The 18,947-nt window shown below is 56.3% G+C and overlaps 1 protein-coding gene across 1 annotated transcript; it reads right to left on the minus strand.

Moving 5' to 3' along the window:
- Nucleotides 1-747: 747 nt before the first annotated feature.
- Nucleotides 748-17,801, minus strand: KRT80 (keratin 80). Its single transcript, XM_033083215.1, has 9 exons — nt 16,945-17,801; nt 13,668-13,882; nt 7,302-7,362; nt 5,858-5,953; nt 3,294-3,458; nt 2,820-2,945; nt 2,284-2,504; nt 1,816-1,871; nt 748-1,542 (listed from the first exon to the last, which is right to left on the minus strand). The coding sequence occupies exons 1-9, from the start codon at nt 17,266-17,268 to the stop codon at nt 1,418-1,420; spliced, it is 1,389 nt and encodes a 462-aa protein (XP_032939106.1). The 5' UTR covers nt 17,269-17,801; the 3' UTR covers nt 748-1,417.
- Nucleotides 17,802-18,947: the final 1,146 nt, after the last annotated feature.

Raw genomic sequence — 18,947 nt, forward strand, 5'->3', positions numbered from 1 at the left:
GCTGAGTGTGTTCCCCTCATTCCCAAAACTGGTCCCCAGTTGGATCCCACACCTTGTCTGCCCCTCTGGCCCCGTGTCCTTCACCCCAGGGATGTGCCCAAGCCAATCCCTGGGAAGCAGCTCCAGCCTGCCCTGGCTGCCAGAGCTCAGCCTGAGCCCCAGCTGAGTCCTGCTGGGAAGGAACTGCTGCTCCAGGTGCCTGAGGAGGGAAGCTGGGAGAAAACACAGGACAGGACAGATTGTGAGTGACAGAACTTTATTGTAACAGCCAAACCCAGCGAGCCAGAGCTGTGCTTCCTACCCTACAGAAATGTGGGAATGGGGACCCAGAACCTGGGAACTGGGGGGAGGATGGCAGTGGCTGGAGCCAGGAAGGAAAATACTGCAGGATTCTGGGTGAGGTTGGGATGAGGCTGCAGGGATGGCTGGGCCAAGGCCACAGAACCCCCCAGCTGTGGCCATGTGGCACTGCCAGGGCTGGCTCTGGGAACTCTGGAGCATCAGGACTGGGATTGGCCAGTGGGGGCAGCCAGGCCAGGTACAAGCTGAGGTCAATAAATACAAAGGCAAGGGAGTTTTCCAGCTTTAGGCTGAAAGAGGGAAGATTTGGATTTGATTTTAGGAAGGGAATTATTCCCTATGAGGGTGGTAAGGCCCTGGAATGGATTTCCCTGAGCAGCTCTGGCTGCCCCTGGATCCCTGGCAGTGTCCAAGGCCAGGCTGGATGGAGCTTGGAGCAGCCTGGGGCAGTGGGAGGTGTCCCTGCCATGGCAGGGGTGGGATGGGATGAGCTTTGAGGTCCCTCCCAACCCAAACTGGTCTGTCCCAGTGCAGTTACATAGGAACCAATACCTCAATTTTAGGAGCTGGAACTGCTATGTGGAGCCTGGAGAGAGGGAGGGATTATGGAAATCAAGAGTTTTGAGGCATTTTTGCTTTGGTGAAGCAATGAGAGCCTCCCCAAAGGCAGGAAAATGCCCTGAGGTGGCCAAGGGGTCTCCCAGGGTGTCACCAGATCTGTCAATCAAGGTGACAAATCCATCCCTGGGGTTGTTTTCCTCCCTCTCCTGCAGTGTGGAAACCTGGATTTCCTTGGAAGCCCCATCAGGATCACCCTTGGAGCAGGGAAAGGGTTTGGCCACACCAGTGAAGAGACCAATGGCAGCTGCTAAAACTGGGCTAGGGACACTTGGTCCTGTTGGGCACATCCCAAGGGGTGACTGCAGATCCCCCGGGAAGGGAGACCTGGAGGGGAAGGTGAAGGGAATGGTTCCTGCTGTAACTGGGAAGGGAGCTGGGAGCTGGAATGGTGGAAAGACAAGGGCCAGCCTGGACAGGATCTCATCTTTCACCCCTTGAGGGTGGAGTTCAGGAGGAAGAGCTGCCAGGTGCCTTGATCCGAGTCCATCCCGTTCTCCTAGGAGCGCTCCCCGGTGCCCGCAGTCCCCGGCACGTCCTGGGCTCTCCCGCAGCCCCCGCTGGGCTCCGCCTGCCCCGAGCCCCGGGCGAAGAGCCGCGAACTGCGCAGGGTGCCGGCAGCAGCTGGGAGGAGGTGAGGGGTTACAGCCCTGCCACCCATCCGCGAACTGCGCAGGGTGCCGGCAGCAGCTGGGAGGAGGTGAGGGATTACAGCCCTGCCACCCATCCGCGAACTGCGCAGGGTGCCGGCAGCAGCTGGGAGGAGGTGAGGGATTACAGCCCTGCCACCCATCCGCGAACTGCGCAGGGTGCCGGCAGCAGCTGGGAGGAGGTGAGGGGTTACAGCCCTGCCACCCATTCCCCCAGCTCCGGGAGGGGAGGGATCGCAGCACTTACGGGGCTTCGGCCGGGAGTGCACGGCGCTGATGACGGTGGGAATGGGCTGCTCCATGCTGGGAAGGGAAGGACACAGTGTGAGGACGCGGCTTCAGCTCTGCCACAGGGCTGCAGTTTGGTCTGGGGGATTTGGGACAGCGGTAGGACCAAGGGTGTGGTTGGAACAGGAACAGGATTCAGCAGCTCCTGGGCAAAGCGCCTGGAGAAGGTCTGGAACTGAGTCTGAGGAAGACTTGGGAGCAAGAAATGGGATTGAACTGCTGGGAACCACCAGGATTTGTTCCTTCTTTGGCCAAACCTTCAGTACCCGACTCAGAACCTGGGATTTGGGTAAACTGGGCTTTGGGAGGTGCCCCTGCCCGTGGCAGGGGTGGGACTGGGACCATCCCAAAGCATCCCATGATGTCTCCATCCCCAGGGGTCCTCGTGCATCCCTTCCCTACCTGAGGCCGAGGAATCCCGGCTCACCTGTTCTCCTCCCCTTCCATGAGTTTCCTGTAGGTGAGGATCTCCACATCCAGGGCCAGTTTGATGTTCATGAGCTCCTGGTACTCCCGCACCAGCTGAGCCACGTGCTCGCGGCTGCGCTGCAGCGCCTCCTCCAGCCCGGCCACCTTGGCCTTGGCGTCCCGCAGGGTCCCCTCCCCCTGCTCGCCCGCCTCCCGGATGTGCTCCTCCAGGTACAGGCACTGCAGGGGGAGAGGAGGCAGGGGCTTGGGGAGGGAATTCCACACCTGTCCTGACGTTCCCCCCCAGGATTCACCTGTCCCATTATCCCAGCTCACACCTGTCCTGATGTTCTCACCCAGCACACACCTGTCCTGTTATCCCCCCAGCACACACCTGTCCTGTTATCCCATAACACACTCCTGTCCCATTATTCCCTCCCTGCACACTCCTGTCCTATTATCCCATAACACACACCTGTCCCACTGCCCCTCCAGGACTCACCTGTCCCATTATTTCCCAGCCCACACCTGTCCCACTGCCCCCCCAGGACTCACCTGGCTCTTCTGGGACACGATGCAGGAGCGCAGTTTCTGGATCTGGATGTTCAGATCCGCGATTTCTCTCCGGCTGTCCAGGAGGTGCCCCCCGAAGGAGCCGGGCTGGGAGCTGCTGTCAGTGAGCTGTGGACAGAGGGCAGGGGTGCCTGGCATCACCTGGATTCCTTGGGGAAAGATCTCCTCCTCTCTGGGCCAGGCTCACCTGGCTCCTGGCATCGGTCACGCTTCTGCTCTATGCAGAGCTGAAGGACATTTCCACCTCCACTGGGAGATGTCCTGGCTTCCTCCAGTGTGGAAAGCCAGGAGTAACAAAACTCTGGATTCACTGGGGCTGCTCTGGGACAGCTCCTTGTCCCTCCCTCCATTGCCAGGGCCAGCCCATCCCTCCCATCCTGGCTGATCTGGCTGTTTCCAGGCCAGTCCCTCCTGTCCCCTCCCTGCCTTTCCCAGCACGGAGCAGGGGTCTGGTACCTTCCTGCGGGTCAGGGCCTCGGCCTCCTCCCAGCTGCGCAGGGCCAGCGCCTCGTACTGCGCCCTGACATCCTCCACGATCCTGCCCAGGTCCGGCCGGGAGCAGCTGTCAATTCCCAGCACCACAGAAATGTCCTTGATTTCTGTCAGCAGCTCCTCCAGCTCCTGCAGAGCCAGGGGACAACAGCAAAGAGAGCACAGAGCTGGAAATTCATGGAATGGTTTGGGTGGGAAGAGCCTCAAAGATCATCCCATCCCACTGATCCCATCCCATCCCATCCCACTGATCCTATCCCACAGATCCCATCCCATCCCATCCCATCCATGGCAGGGACACCTCCCACTGTCCCAGGCTGCTCCAAGCCCTGTCCAGCCTGGCCTTGGACACTTCCAGGGGTGGGGCAGCCCCAGCTGCTCTGGGAATTCCAGACCTCCCCACCCTCACAGGGAATCATTTCTTCCCAGGATCTGGCAATATCCAAGATTCCCAGTAGTCAGAGAGAGCTGGACCCTCCAGTAGGCTGTGCTTAGCAGAGCAGCTTCCATGTGGAGAATTCCTAAGGTTTTGCTCTCTGGAGTTTTCACTCTCTGGAGTTGGGGATCTTGCATTATTTGCTCCATAAAATCCAGACTCAGTGAAGTTGGGGTTTGGGATCTTTCAATACATCTGACAAAGATCTGACACAATGGTGCCTTTGGACTGCTCCAGGAGCAGGGAGAATCCTGGGATCCTTAAGGCTGGAAAAGTGCTGTAGGACCAGCAGGTTCCAAGTGATCCTCAGCAGTGCCGAGGCTACCCCAGACTGTGTCCCCAGGTGCCACATCCACACCTTCCTTGGGCACTTCCAGGGATGAGGATTCCACCCCTGCCCAGGGCAGCTGTGCCAGGGCTGGACACCTTCCAGGAAGGAGTTTTCCCCAATATCCAACCTAAACCTCCCCAGGAGCAGAGCTGGGCCCATGACCATGGCCCAGCATGCATTGATATCCATGATGGATGTGAGAGTTTTGGGAAAAGAGTCAGTGTGGATCATTCCACAGCCTGGGGAGGCTGGAAATGCCCTTCCCAAGCTCTGCTGTGGGATCCAGCGAGGCTATGGCTGCTTTTTGGGATGCCAGAGCCTGATTTATGGCTCCTCAGGAAAACAGGCACCTTCCCTGGACACATCCAGGGCTGGCAGAGCTGCTCCACTCCTCTGTCCTGGAATGTCAGCCTGGGGGAGGCAGGAGCACCCTGGGAACACCCACCAGGATATTTGCTCTGGATAAACCACAGCTGGAGAGAACAGAGCCCAGGGTGGAGAATTCCCCTCCCTGAGCCTGGAAGGGCCCCTGGATCCAGGTTTGTATTCAGAGCTGCTGCTCCCTTATCTCAGACCCAGCTCCTGCTTTGCACCAGAATTCTTCTCCTCCTCCCTTTCCTTTGCTCTTCCCTTTGTGCTCAGCTCCTTTGGAGCAGGAATTGTGTTCCTGGATTCCCTTCCCTTCCCTGGCTGGGCTCTCAAAGGGCTCAGTGGGTCAGTGAAAACACAGAAATACCCTCAAAAAGCAGGATGATTGGGAGATTTTGTCCCACTGCTGTTTAATACATGAGTCAGTTTGTTAATCTTGGAGCAGGTGAGAAAATTTGTGTTTATTTGCAATATCTGATCATTTGGTGAATGGCCCAAACTGCTCATTTATTAATCAGAAACAATGGTGGGATTGGGATTTTTCTCCTGATCCATCCCAACAAGCAAAGTTTTCCTCATTTCCCCCCACCCCAGGAATGTGCCTGTACCTGATGTCATCGAATCCACAGAGAAGGTGACACAGGAGAGGTTGGGGATGAGATTCTTACATGAATTGGGGGTTTAAAAATGCAGCTTTTTGTGGGACCCACGGGAAATAAGCTGGAGATCCTGGAGCAGGGCCTGATTTCTAAAAAAACTGAGCTAAAATTGCCTTGCATAAGGAATAATCTCATTTTAGAGCAGATCAGGCTCCCTGGGCAGTTGTGCTGGAGGCAGCTCTGGCCTCTCCGTGCCTCAGTTTGCCACAAGGAATGTTCATATTCCTCCACCAGGCACTGTAATTGTTTGGATTGCTGGAATTTAGATAAATCAGTGTTCCCACACTGCTGATCCTGCTGGGTGACATTTTCCAGGCCCTGAGTCAGTTCTGATGGAGGCCCTTCCCCCTGGCTGGAATCATTCCTGCCTGGGACCCCTCGTTTTCCTGGCAGAGGAGGAGGCTGCTCTGTGTTCCCCAGGTGTCCTGTTTGGGTTTTTCCTGGATCTGAACATTTGGCTCACCTGGGCTGAGGTCTGGGGCAAATCCCATCCCTGGGGGCAGGAGCTGAGCCCAAAAAGCCATTTTGGGATGAGGTTGGAATTCTCAGCTCTTCTGGGGGCACCCCAGGGGTTCTGAGGCACAAGGAATGTTCTGGCCCAATTCCAATGTTGTATTTAGGGAAGGGATCAGCTCCTCAGGCCCAGCCTAAGCCATGAATGGCTGTCACACCCTGGCCAGGCTCCCATGTGGGTGGAAATCCAGGATCTGTTCCCAAATCCCATGTTTCCCACCTGCTCATAGATGGTTTTCTTCAGCTCCAGCAGCTCCTGGAGCCCTTTGAGCTTCACCTCCAGCTCAGTGCGGTGCAAGGTGCTCACATCCAAATCCTGCATGGATGGAGAGGGATTCATCAGCCCAGAATGGGATTTACAGCAGGTCATTGCCACTGCTCCCCCTCCCCAGGAGGGCCCTGCTTGCTCCATCCCATGTTCCAGGACGTGCTGGACCAGGCTTGGTGTCCCTGTCCATGGTGGGGGTGGAACCCAAGCCATTCCCAGATTTATTAGCAGGGACTTTTGGAGTTGCTCTGCAGGTGGGGAGGCTCCTTTGAGAATCTTTTCCCTTTGTTTTGTGGGATTTGTGGGTGGGAGGATCTGCTGGGCCAGGCAGGGCTGGGCCACTCCCTCCCAGCTTTTGTTCCCCACAAAAGGCTCCAATTATTGAAAACTCGAGAGCCATCCATGGAAGTGTCCAGGAATGCCCTCCTGGCTGGGGAGTGTGCCAGGGAAAACGTGGGATTAGCCACGATGGGTATTTGTGGGGAGCATTCCCTCTTCTCCCAACACCCTTCTCCTGCCCTCAGACTGGGGGTTTTGATATAAAATCCCAGCTCCAGCTGATTCCCACTGGCTCCTGCTGAGTGGGAGTTTTGCCTGGGGTTTGCTCAGGGCGTGGCCCCTCTGAAGGGAACAAAGCAAATCCTTTATCAATTCCAGCCTTTCCCAACCCTCATGGCACCTGGAGGGAACACAGGGAGGAGGGGACAGCCTAGGAAGGGCTTGGACCTCTCAGGCCAGGGAAAGCCCAGGGTGCAGGGATGGGGATGAAGGGATGGGGACAGTGACAGTCAGGAAACCCCAGGGTGTAAGGATGGGGATGCTCTGACAGGAAAACCCAGGATGCAGGGATGGGGATGCAGGGATGGGGACAGTGACAGTCAGGAAACCCCAGGGTGTAGGGATGGGGATGCTCTGACAGGAAATTCGAGGGTGCAGGATGGGGATGCAGGGCTGGGGACAGTCCCATAGGAAAACCCAGGGTGCAGGAATGGGGATGCAGGGATGGGGACAGCGACAGGAAACCCAGGATGCAGGGATGGGATGGGGATGCTCTGACAGGAAACCCCAGGGTGCAGGGATGGGGATAGTGACAGGAAACCCAGGATGCAGGGATGGGAATGCAGGGATGGGAATGCAGGGATGGGAACACTGACAGGAAATCCCAGGGTACAGAGATGGGGATGCTCTGACCCCCAGGTGCTGCCAGGGGATTTTCAGGAGCCACTCCAGACTGACTCTCCTGTGGAATTTGGACTCATTCCCTCCCTGTCCTCCTCCAGACTTTTTTATCCCAAAGCAGCTGATCCTGGATCATCTCCAGGCCCTTCCCTGACTGTGCAGGGCTGGGTAGAGCAAATCCAGTTGGAAATTCCCCTTCCCTTCCTTTCCCACTGACCTTTTTGAGCTCCATGAAGGTGAATTCCATCCCGCTGCAGAGGCGAATTTCATCCTCATACCTGCAGAGTGCCCAAAGCATGGGATCAACCACAGGGAAACTCAGGGGTGCTCAGGGCTGTCTTGAGACCCCCAAAGTATCCAAACTTTCTGCTTTTCCTGCCATGTCCCCCCTCCTTTAGGCATTGTGGGCAGGAGTGAGAAGAAGCTGCCACATTCCAGCTGCCCTGGAACGGCAGGAGCACTTTTGGGATGAAGAATCCCAGAGCAGAGAGGAGGGAGCTTTAACTGGGATTTCATTTGGGGGCTGGGCAGCCTCAGGTTCTTCACCCCAAACCTTTTCTGTTCTGCCCACATTTCCTTGGAGTTTTACTTCCAGAGTCAGAGTTTTTTTCTCCCAAGGGAGAAAACTTTGGTTTGTGGAAATTCTGGGAATTCTGGACTGGTGTCACAACCCAGCCCAGGTGATTTGTGAAGGCACACAGGCAAAGGAATTCATGGAGAACTGCCCATGGAGTGGAAGGGAACCAAACCAGGATGGGGCAGAGTTCTCAGTGTCCCTGTGAGGAACGAGCCCTGCAGGTGTTTAAATCCAGGTGGGCCAGGGCAGGGAGCAAAGCCTCAGTCCAGGGGCAAATGGATATGAACAGGAATTAGGGAATGGCTCCTGGGACAAGGTGTGGTGATCCCAAATGCCAGGAGCTGACCAGGAAAGCCACAGGGTCCATTTAGGGCCATTCTGGGCCCAGCAGTGCTGGGTCAGAGCAGGACAGTGGGGTGGGCAGCTGGACACGAGGGGCAGTGCTGGGAGTGTTGGTGCAGGATGGCTCAGAGGTGCTGAGCCCTCAGGGAGGTTGTGGCTCCCCTGCTCTTCTGTGATCCCTCAGGTTCCTCAGCCCAAGGGGCACATGGCATTCCCTGGAATCTGGGAATCATCAAGGTTGGAAAGCATCGAGCCCAGCTGTTCCCCCAGCACTGCCAGTGCTGGTTAATGAGCCCCTAACCGTGTCCCCAAGTGCCACATCCACATGGCTTTGGTGGCTCCACTGCTGCCCTGAGCGGCTGTGCCAGTGCCTGGACACCCTTCCAGTGAAGAATTTTTCCAAATATCAAAATAAACCTTCCCTGGCAGATTCCAAGGGCATTTCCCTTGTGCTGGTGTTCCCTGGAGCAGAGCCTGACCCCCCTGGATGTCCCCACCTGGCAGGAGTTGTGCAGAGCCACAGGGTCCCTCCTGAGCCTCCTTTTGTCCTTCTGAGCACCCCCAGGACCCTCAGGAGTTCTCCAGACCCTTCCCTGGTGCTCCAGCCCTTTCCCAGCTCATGTTCCAGCTCTGGATGTGCTCCAGCCCCTCAGGGTTTTTCTTGGTGGAAGGGCCCTGAAGTGACTCCCATTTCCAGGCTGTGAACTCAGACTTTCAGTGCTGCATGGACACATCACCAAATGGATCTGGGGATCTTTGGGAATGAGGTAAAGTGGGATCAGGACAGGAGCATGGGGAATGCAGCTGTGTGCTGCTGTTTGGGGTCTGGTGCATCCAGGCAGAAAGTTCCTGGGAGCCCAGAAGGTTTTTGGGAGCCTTCCCTGCTGCGTACAAAGTGTGAAAACAGAGAGCTGTGCCTGGGGAAGGGGAGCAGATGTGGGAAAGGGGGGAGCCCTGCTCAGGAGCTGGCCTGGAATATCCAAAAGGGAGCTGCAGCTCCCTGAGTGAGGGCAGGGCAGGGTGTGTGACAGTCACAGCTTGGGGCAGTCTGGGGTTCCTCCTGAGTCCCCTCAGTGCTGAACTCACTCTGGGGCAGTCTGGGGGTCCTCCTGAGTCCCCTCAGTGCTGAACTCACCCTCTCCTTCCCTGCTTCTCCCAGGCTGGGCAGCAGCAGCTGATGGGATTTACCTGTGTGGTCTGTGCTGCTCACCTGGAACGTCAGCCTGGCTGGAACACTGTGATCCCAGCTGGAATATTGTCAGTCTGACTGGAATACTGTGATCCCAGCTGGAATATTGTCAGTCTGACTGGAATACTGTGATTCCACTGGGAATATTGTCAGTCTGACTGGAACACTGTGATCCCAGCTGGAATACTGTCAGTCTGGCTGGAACACTGTGATCCCAGCTAGAATATTGTCAGCCTGGCTGGAATACTGTGATCTCAGCTGGAATATTGTCAGTCTGACTGAAACACTGTGATCCCAGCTGGAATACTGTCAGCCTGGCTGGAATATTGTGATGCCAGCTGGAATATTGTCAGCCCTGTCAGCCTGGCTGGAACACTGTGATCCCAGCTAGAATATTGTCAGCCTGGCTGGAATACTGTGATCCCAGCTGGAATACTGTCAGTCTGACTGGAACACTGTGATCCCAGCTGGAATATTGTCAGCCCTGTCAGTCTGACTGGAACACTGTGATCCCAGCTGGAATATTGTCAGTCTGGCTGGAATATTGTCAGCCCTGTCAGTCTGACTGGAACACTGTGATCCCAGCTGGAATACTGTCAGTCTGACTGGAACACTGTGATCCCAGCTGGAATACTGTCAGTCCCTGTCAGCCTGGCTGGAATATCATGATCCCAGTTGGAATACTGTCAGTTCCTGTCAGCCTGGCTGGAATATTGTCAGCTGTGCCAGGACCAAGCTTAGTGCCTGTCAGCAGCCCCTGCTTTCTTCTCCTCACAGCTCAGCCCAGTCCCAGTGTGCCCCAGTCTGTCCCAGTGCACCCCAGTGTGTCCCAGTGTGTCCCAATCCGTCACAGTGCACCCCAGTCTGTCCCAGTCTGTTGCAGTGCGTCCCAGTCCATCCCAGTCTGTCCCAGTGCACCCCAGTCTGTCCCAGTCCATCACAGTGCACCCCAGTCCATCCCAGTCTGTCCCAGTCCATCCCAGTCCGTCCCCCCGCCCCGGGCACTGGCAGCCCCAGCTCCAGCGGGGCAGAGCCGGCCCAGCCAGCCCAACGCGCTCCTGCCACGCTCCGGGCCGTGACTCAGCCGGGCTGGAGCATTCCACAGGCACATCCCAGCCTTTATCTGCCGGCAGATAATCCCATCCCAGCCTTTATCTGCCGGCAGATAATCCCTGGGCAGCGCAGCGGGGCAGAGCCAGCCCTTCCTGCACTTACAACACTTGAGACGGCGTCTGCTCGCCCCGGGCTCCTTCCACGGAGCCACATCCAGGAAAGCAGAGCTCAGTTCCCTCCTGGATGTGCCTGTCCCCTCTCCTTCCATCCCCCTGCATCTGCTGGTCCATGGCATCAACACTGGAGGGAGGGTGGTAGTGTCCCACGGAGCCCCAGGTGGGTTTGGGGAGCAGTCCCTGGAGTGTCCCAGGAGCCCCAGGTGGGTTTGGGGAGCAGTCCCTGGAGTGTCCCAGGTGGGTTTGGGGAGCAGTCCCTGGAGCGTCCCAGGGAGCCCCAGGTGGGTTTGGGGAGCAGTCCCTGGGAGCCCCAGGTGGGTTTGGGGAGCAGTCCCTGGAGTTGGGGAGCAGTCCCTGGAGTGTCCCAGGGAGCCCCAGGTGGGTTTGGGGAGCAGCTCTTGGCTCGGGGCGAGTTCAGAGCCTTTTGGGGGGGCTCCCCCATGCACATTTCCCATCCTGGAACACTTGGGGTGTTCTGTGCCCGTGGTGTGTTCCATCCAGAATGCCACAGCCTGCCTGAGGGAGCACTCCATGGCAAACCCAACTGGTTCTTCGTTCATCCTCCCCCAGAAGTCTCTGGGAAAAGGAAACCTCCCGGATTTGCCTGGTTTGTGCAGAGATTTCCTCCAGAATTGCCCCTGTGCTGGGGCTGGCTGGGGCCTGGAAATTCTCTCCCCCTCACTTTAGAGGGATGAAGCATCCCAAGTGTGTCTTATCCCAATGTCCAAGCCACTGGAAAAGTCGTAAGAAATCCAGTGGGGAGAACCCCTGGGGAGCCTGTTCCTTCATCCCTCAGAAATGAGGCTGGAAAAGCCTGGAGAGGCAGGAGCTGGGAATGCCTGCAGCAACTGCTGAGTGCAGATCTGAGCACAGACTGTGGCTACCCCATCCCTGGAAGTGTCCAAGGGTTTGGGATACCCAGGGATACTGGAAGGTGCCCATGGCAGGGTCCTTTCCCCCCCAAACCAGTCTGGTTCTGCTTCCTCAGGGGATGCAGGGAGGGTCAGGTGCTCCAGACAGGGGTGGCATTTTCTAACCTTTGCCTTATCCAAATAAAAAGCAGATATCCAAATACCTCCCATGAGGATTTAGGATTTTTTAGGCACCTGGGTGTCACTTGAAGGACTCCAGGGAGGATAATTTCAGTGTAAGGGGAAGAATCAAACTCCTGGTTCTTATTCCTGTCAAATTCCTCACAACATTCCCTGTCCTTGGCACTGCTCAGGCCTCTGGGATCCTGGGGTTTGGGTACCACACAGCAAGAAAGACCCTGAGGGGCTGGAGCGAGTCCAGAGATGGGAATGGAGCTGGGGAAGGGTCTGGAGAGCTCCTGAGGGAGCTGGGGGCTCAGCCTGGAGAAAAGGAGGCTCTGGGGGGACCTTGTGGCTCTGCACAATTCCTGACAGGAGGGGACAGCTGGGGGGGATTCAGGATCCACTCTGAGAGAATAAGGGAAGAACGGCCTCAGGTTCCACCAGAGGAGGTTTAAGTTGGATATTTGGAAAAATTTCCATGGAAAAGGGTGTCCAGGGAGGCCCCACCCCTGGGAGTGTCCACAGCTGTGTGGATGTGACCCTTGTGGACGTGAGGTCAGTAGTGACCACAGTGGGGGAGGGTTGATGGCTGGACCTGATGATCTCCAAGGGCTTTTCCAAGCCCAATGACTGCAGGATTCCACCTGCTCTGAGCTGCTGAGGGCATTTCACTGCTGTGTCTCTGTCAGAAGGAGCCCTCAGCCCTTCCCTAATCTGCAGCCACCTCGAGCAGGGCTCAGAGAGCTGGAGAATCCTTGTGCTGAACTCCCTGGAGAGGGCACGGGCCATTTGTGCCTCAGCTCAGGAGGGGGTTGGATCCCAGCAGCGATTTCTGCCCCCCCAGTCCCTTGGCCCCTCTTTGGGCTGGGCAGTCTCTGCACAGCCCCAATCCCCACGGGAGCTCTGAAAGGTGCTGGGTGTCATCGGGAGGGAAAGGAGCTCATTTGGGATTCTCCTGTGGGATGCAAATGAGCCCCATGGTGAGGGAGGCATTGTCTGCTCCCTGACCGGGCATGGCCCAGCTGCTCTCCCTTATCTGCTCATCCCGGAGCTCTCCAGAGATAACAGGAGCTCCCCAGAGATAAGAGGCACTGCACCTCCCCCGACCTTTGGCTGCCTCCCTGTTCTTAGTCAGGACTCTTTGGGGCACAATTTTGACCTTTTGGTCAAAGCAGAATTTGGCAGAAATGCTTTGGGTGAAGGGGGAAAGGAAGGGATCCCACAGTCATGGAATAAAAAATTCCTTCTTTACGAAGGAATTCCTCCCTGGGAGGGTGGTGAGGGCCTGGGATGGATTTCCCGGTGTCTGCCCCATCCCTGGAGGTGTGCAAGGCCAGGCTGGATGGGGCTTGGAGCACCTGGGGTAGTGGGAGCTGTCACTGCCCATGGCAGGGGTGGGATGGGTGTGTGTGAGCCTGGCAAGGAAAAAGCTCCAGGAAGATCTCAGGTCCCCTTCCAGTGTCTAAAGGGACTCCAGGAGAGCTGGAGAGGGAATGGGGACAAGGAATGGAGGGACAGGACACAGGGAATGGCTTCCACTGCAGAGGGCAGGGATAGGTGGGATATTGGGAAGGAATTCCTGGCTGGGGCTGGGATGGAATTCCCTGTGGCTGCCCCATCCCTGGAGGTGTGCAAGGACAGGACTTTGAGTGGAAGATGCCCCTGCCCATGGCAAGGGTGGCACTGAATGATCCTAAAAGTCCCTCCTCACCCATCCTGAGATGGAAGACACCCACAGGGATCATCCAATCCAACTCCCAGCCCTGCCCAGAACACCCCAAAATTCCCACCACGTAGGTGGGAGTGTTGTTTTTTGTACTTTTGTTGTTTTTTGTACAGAAATCACCGTGGGGACAAAGTTCTGGTTTGTGATAATTGTGTGGAGAATAAACATTGTCTGTTTTCAAGGCTGTCACTCCAGCAGAGCCATTCCCTGAGCTGTTCTCTGGCAGAGGCTCCTTCACACCCTGCTCTCCTTGGAATTCCATTGTTCCAGCTCTCCTTTCATCTCTCCTTAACCAGGAAGAGTTTGTGATCCTAAATTCTCAAATCTATACTTCTGTGCACACCAAACTAGGAATATTTTCCTGGGAATCTCAGGCTGGCTGAGTTAAATCAATCTCACTCTGCTCCCTGTGCCCCAGCTGAACCCCCTGGGTGTGGACAGGGATGGATGTGGGGACAGGGACAGATGTGGGGACAGGACACCTACTTGCTCCTGAAGGTGTCCATGGTGCTCAGCACCTTTTCCAGCTCTGACTCCAGGGTTTCCTGCTCGTAGTTGAGCGCCCTCATCTCCTGGTTCATTTTGCTCATGTACTGCTCGTAGATGGCCTTGATGTCCGAGTCAGAGTGGGAATTGTCCTGGTCCTTCAGGAAGTTCCACCTGGTTGTCAGGATCTTGTTCTGCTGCTCCAAGCTCTGGACCTACAGGAGAGGTTTGAGAGGTGTCAGTGACACCAAGAGCTACAACCAAAGAAAGGCAGGGCAGGAGATGCTGGAGACCTTCAGAGGAGCTGCTGGAATCAGCAGATTTCCAGGAAAGAAGGAGAAATTCCAACAAAATTAGGCTTGAGGATGGAGGGTTATGGAATCATGGAATAGCTCAGATCCACCCCCTGAATTCCAAGAAAAAGGAATCAGAGCGTTTGGGGGCCCCTGGGTGCTGGCACCCCACACTCCTGGAGCAGTGCAGAAGTCAGCTGCTTTTCCTGCCTTTTTTTTTTTTTTTAATTTCTATGAGTTTCCCTGGAAAAAGCTGTCCCTTCCAGCAGTACTCACTGCTCAGCTCCAGGTAAAAGGGGATGTCTGGAGAGATGAGGCATCAGCAATGTTTTAACCCCTGCATGGGCAGGGACACCTCCCTCTTTCAGGGGACTTTCAGGGTTTTAGCGCTGCCTACTAATTAATTCTCAATAGAACACACTGACAACAAAATAAACAAGTGACATTGGAATAAAGGAGTCACTGACAATAGGAATGGTGAGATCATGGATTGCTGGAAACAACACCTGGATCTGGTGACCCTGGAGGTGAGTCCAACACGGTGCAGCCAAGGCTGTGGATCCACCCCAGGTCACGCAGGGATGTGCAGGGTCAGCAAAGGGCAGAGTTCCTACCCCAGAGAGCACAAAGGGAACCCTCTGGACTGCGAGGAATTACAGCATGGAGAGGTTCAGGGAATGAATCACCATCATTGCAGAGCAGCTCAGACAAAGCTCTGGAGAACATCCCAGGTAATTACAGACTCCAGCTGAGCTCCCTGTGCTGGCTGAGGCGACAACGCTGCCCTTCCACCGCCCGCCTTTGAGGAACCTGCTCCTCTTTCCCAATATTCCCAATCTCACCAGTAACGCTCCAAGTTTAACAGTTCTCATCTTCAAAGCTCTTGGCCAACTCCAATTAATTGGCTAATTGCTACCTCTGGGAGCAGCCCCAGTCACGTTTTGGCTGGAGATGCCGGAGCTGCCTCCGAGTTTCCTGTGCTGCATCCGGGGATGACTCAGGGCCGATGCTGTGCTGGGGGCACTGGGAGCCATCAGACTTCCAGCCTTGGCCTGGGCTCCAAAGGAGAGGCAGAATTCCAGCTGTGACCCAGAAGTGGAACCTTCTTTCTCCAAACCTTTCTTGTCTGAACAGAGAGAGCAGCCAAGCAAAGCAAAGCCATTCCAGTGCTTGGGAGTTTGCAGCAGAAGGGATGGGAGTGTTGGGATGTTCCAGGTCTCACTCTTGGAGACCTCATCCTTCCCTCCTGGGAGGAGAATGGACTCTGTTGGCTCTTGTTCCAAGTCCATCTTTTACCTTTCATTAATTACTGACTTCCTTCCTAATCCTCAGTTACTCCTTTTATCCCTCACATTCCTGCTCACAAATCATCACTGGGCTGAACTGGTTCCATCTTGGAACTGGATGATCTTTAAGGTGCCTCCTGACCCAAACCATTCCATGATTCCTGCAATGACCCCCTGTAAGGGTCAGTCCAAAGATTGGCTCAGGTTGTGCGGACCGTGACACCCTCTCAGTGGAAATGCTCCCTTGCAGGGCCTTTTAGCAGAAACTTTGCAGAGGGATCACCCAGATTTGGCCTCATTCCCTGGAATTTCATGCCTGAACACAGAAGTGGCCAAAGTTTGGTCCCCACAGGCCCTCCTCTCTGGGCTGCTTGGGATAAAGGCAGGGCCTCAAACAGGGGCTCCTGGGCTTGGCTTTTCCCTGTCTTCTTTTCCATCTGTCTGGAAAATAAATGCCAACAGATCTGGGACAGCTGGAAAACCACCAGCACCAAACTGCAAGCTGTGTGGTCAATTATCCCTGGAATCACCTGCTGGGGATCGAGGACATCTGAATCCCTGATTATAAAGCCAAGTTGTCTCTGACAAGGAAGTGTCATTCCCTTCCTCTGGAATGAGGGCCTGGGGCAGGTGCCTGAAGCTGCCACTTGACACAGCTCTTGAAGCCTTCAAAGGAGCTCAGGAGCTGCAGTCAGAGAGCTCGGCCCAGGGGGTGTTTGTGTCCCTGTCCCAGGATCCACACGGAGCAGTGTGGGTTGGATTTGTTGGGAAATCTAGAGCTCTCACTCCTTCCCTCCCTGGTGTCAGGGACCAGGCCTGGCTCAGGCCCACGGAGGTTTTGCCCCTTTCCCCCACTGCCATCCCTGCTCTGAGGGCCCAGCCAACCCTGACCTGTCCACCTGGACAGTCCAAATCCAGTCTCCAGCGTGTGGGTGAGAATTCTCCAATTCCCAAAGCCATGATCTTGGGCAGACTCACAGGAGGGGGCTGTGCCTGTCTGTGACAGCCAGGGCCCTGCTGGCACTGCCATAGTGACCGGTCACTGCTGTCCCCTTGCAGAGCTCCACTGGACACGTTCCCACGGCCTTTCCTTCCCAGTGTGAGTTCAGGTCCTTGCAGAGTTAAAATGAATCAATCCCAGGCTGCTGGAGGCTGCCAGGAGAGCTGCATGAAGCAATCCCGGAGATTACATCTGTTTACGGAGCAGGGCTCTGCAGGAACCTGCCTGCTCTGGGACTTGTTTTCCTTGGAGAAACTTGTGCAGAGATGAAAGCAGCACATTCCTGGCCCCTCTCCTCAGGAGCTCGGTGCTGTGGGTGGGGGGTCCCCGGCCCTCCCCGCTGCCGAGGTGTTGATGGAGATGAGTTTCCAGGGATGAGTTTCCAGCTCTCTTCAGCAGTCGGAATCGGAGCTGCCACCAACGTCAGCGTCACTGCCCGTGGCTGTTTGGCCACCCCAGGAGCCAAGGCCTCCCTCCAGTCCACGGTGCCTCCTGTGCAGGCTCCTCCGGGTCCCAGGAGCTCCCCGGGGTGACAGGCACAGCCCCGGGATGCTGCCCAACCTCGTTAGCTCGGAAGGAATAACTAATTGGGTAATTAGCCGGCTGTTCCCAGCCTGGCCGGGGGTGGCCGCATCCCGGCGGGTCCCCCGAGCCCGGGCAGTGTCCGTGCCCCCTCCCCATCCCCGAGCCGTCCCTACCTTCTCGATCAGGGTCACGAACTGGTTGTTGAGCACCTTGATGTCCTCCTTCTCCTGCTGCCGCACAGCCTGGAAGTCGGTGTCGATGTCCAGGCGCACCGGGGCCGGGATCCTGCTGTCCACGGAGAAGGGCGAGTAGCGCAGGCTGCCCAGGGAGCCGCAGCCCTCGCTGCCCACCGAGCCCAGCCCGTCGCTGCCCACCGAGCCCAGCCCGTCGCTGGCCCCGCCGTCGGGGCTGCGGCGCTCCGGGGACGGGCTCATGCTCGCCGCCGCCTCCCCGGAGCACAGCGAGCCGCCGGAGAAGGCACAGCTGGGGTTGGTCATGCCCGGAGCGGCTCCGGGGGAGGGACAGGCTCGGGGACAGGCTCGGGGACAGCCGGGCTCGAGGGTTGTGGCTGCTGCTGCTGCTGCCTCCGAGCCGGGGCCAGCAGCGGAGCCGGGCCGGGCGATTCCCCTCGCCTGGGCTCGTGGGCTGGTAATGAATTCCAAGCACCTGTTCTGCGATGTTCATTAAACGGAGGAGGGTGGAACCCTTGATGGAAATCCAGATCAACCTGTTGGCTTTTTTTTTTTTTTTTTTTTTTTTTTTTCTCTTCTTATTCCCTCCTCTGTCCTCTCCTTTCTTCAGGAGTTTGTTTGTGTGAGGAGGACTCAGGCCCTCGCAGCAAAACCAAATCCTCCCAGGTAATTCCAGGCCCCAGCAGCTGCTTCCCTCATCCTTAAAAGGTGAGGAAAGGAATTGGAGGTGCTGGGCTGGGGAAGGAGTGCTCCAGGCACAGCTCTGCACAGGATTTGGCACACGGAGCATCAGCCTCTGGCTGCTTTCCAGCCTAAATCTGCAGGAAGGAACAGTGATACTTTCTTTCATTCTTTTTTTTAAATTTTTTTTTTGTTTGGTTTTTTTTTTTGTTTTTAAGTACAGGACGGCTTAGGGCCACAAAGAACCTGAATTGGCTAAAGAAAGAGTTGGGAAATGCATCCCAAGCTTGGTGTGGCTGGAGCTGCTCCTGCTCTGTCACCACACGGGCACAGCATGGAAGGGTCTGGTGCTTGGGTGTTTTAGGGAGGATAGGTCTGGTTTAGGGAGGTTTTGAGACCCCTGGGAGTGGGGTCCAAGAGTGCTGAGGTTATTCATTCATCTGCTCTGGCAGCACCAGAGACCCTCAACACCTCTGGTGGGTCTCAGGTGCCCAAGTCCAACTTTCACTGCCCCATTCCCCATAAGCCCTGTAAAAGCTGGAGATACCAAAACCCCTCTGAATTTCAGTGAGCTCTGGTGTCCCACCCTCAAATCCCTGTTTGGTACAAACCCAACCTGGACCTGGTTTCCTGTTTTGGCTCCGTTTCTCCTGTGAAGCTTGGGAAGGAAGAGCTCCCATGGGTGCCTTGTTTTGTGGCATCCTTGGGAAGGGTGATGGTCTCTTCTGGCCATCCCAATTTCCATTTTGTGGGATAGCTGCTGCTTTGCTGCTCTGGTTCTGCTCCCCACTGAATTTCCCTGCCAAGGGAGGTGAGGGAAGGTGAGGTTGGATCTGTCACAGACGTGCTCTGACAAGAAATGTCTGCTGAGGAGCAGCTGGAGTTTGGGAAGGACTTCCCAGGGAAGGGGACCTGTTCCTGTGGGGCTGACCCTCCCTTCACATGGAATTGCACTATATTGCCAGGAAAGGGGGGTTTTTTCCCCTGTCCACCTTCCCAAAATGTCCTTCCCAGGGAAAATGCATTTGAACACCTGGTCACTCACTCAGCGGATCCTTGGCAGGACTTCTCAGGGTAATCCTCATGGTTTATTTTCATGATTAAGCTCAAATTCCTGGCTGGAGGCAGGCACAGCTCGTGGCTGCTGCTCAGTGGGTGATGTTATCCCCTCCTCATGGGCTCAGGCCAGGGGCCACCCTTGGCCTTGGGGGTGCTGGGGACCCTGGGGACAGCCCTGGGTCTCTCTGAGGGAAGCAGGTGCAGGTGGAATGAGGGCACTGGGGTGCAGTAGAGGCTGGAACAGT

The sequence above is a fragment of the Catharus ustulatus genome, chromosome 31 (assembly GCF_009819885.2).
Source record: "Catharus ustulatus isolate bCatUst1 chromosome 31, bCatUst1.pri.v2, whole genome shotgun sequence".
Classification (NCBI taxonomy): Eukaryota; Metazoa; Chordata; class Aves; order Passeriformes; family Turdidae; genus Catharus; species Catharus ustulatus.

What these genes read in the sequence shown, in the direction of transcription:
- KRT80 (XM_033083215.1), bottom strand. Translation starts at nt 17,268, where the DNA reads ATGACCAACCCCAGCTGTGCCTTCTCCGGCGGCTCGCTGTGCTCCGGG. An exon ending in TCGTGACCCTGATCGAGAAG is followed by an intron (nt 13,883 to 16,944) that starts GTAGGGACGGCT and finishes CCTCTCCTGTAG; the next exon opens with GTCCAGAGCTTGGAGCAGCA. An exon ending in ATGGACACCTTCAGGAGCAA is followed by an intron (nt 7,363 to 13,667) that starts GTAGGTGTCCTG and finishes GGCACTCTGCAG; the next exon opens with GTATGAGGATGAAATTCGCC.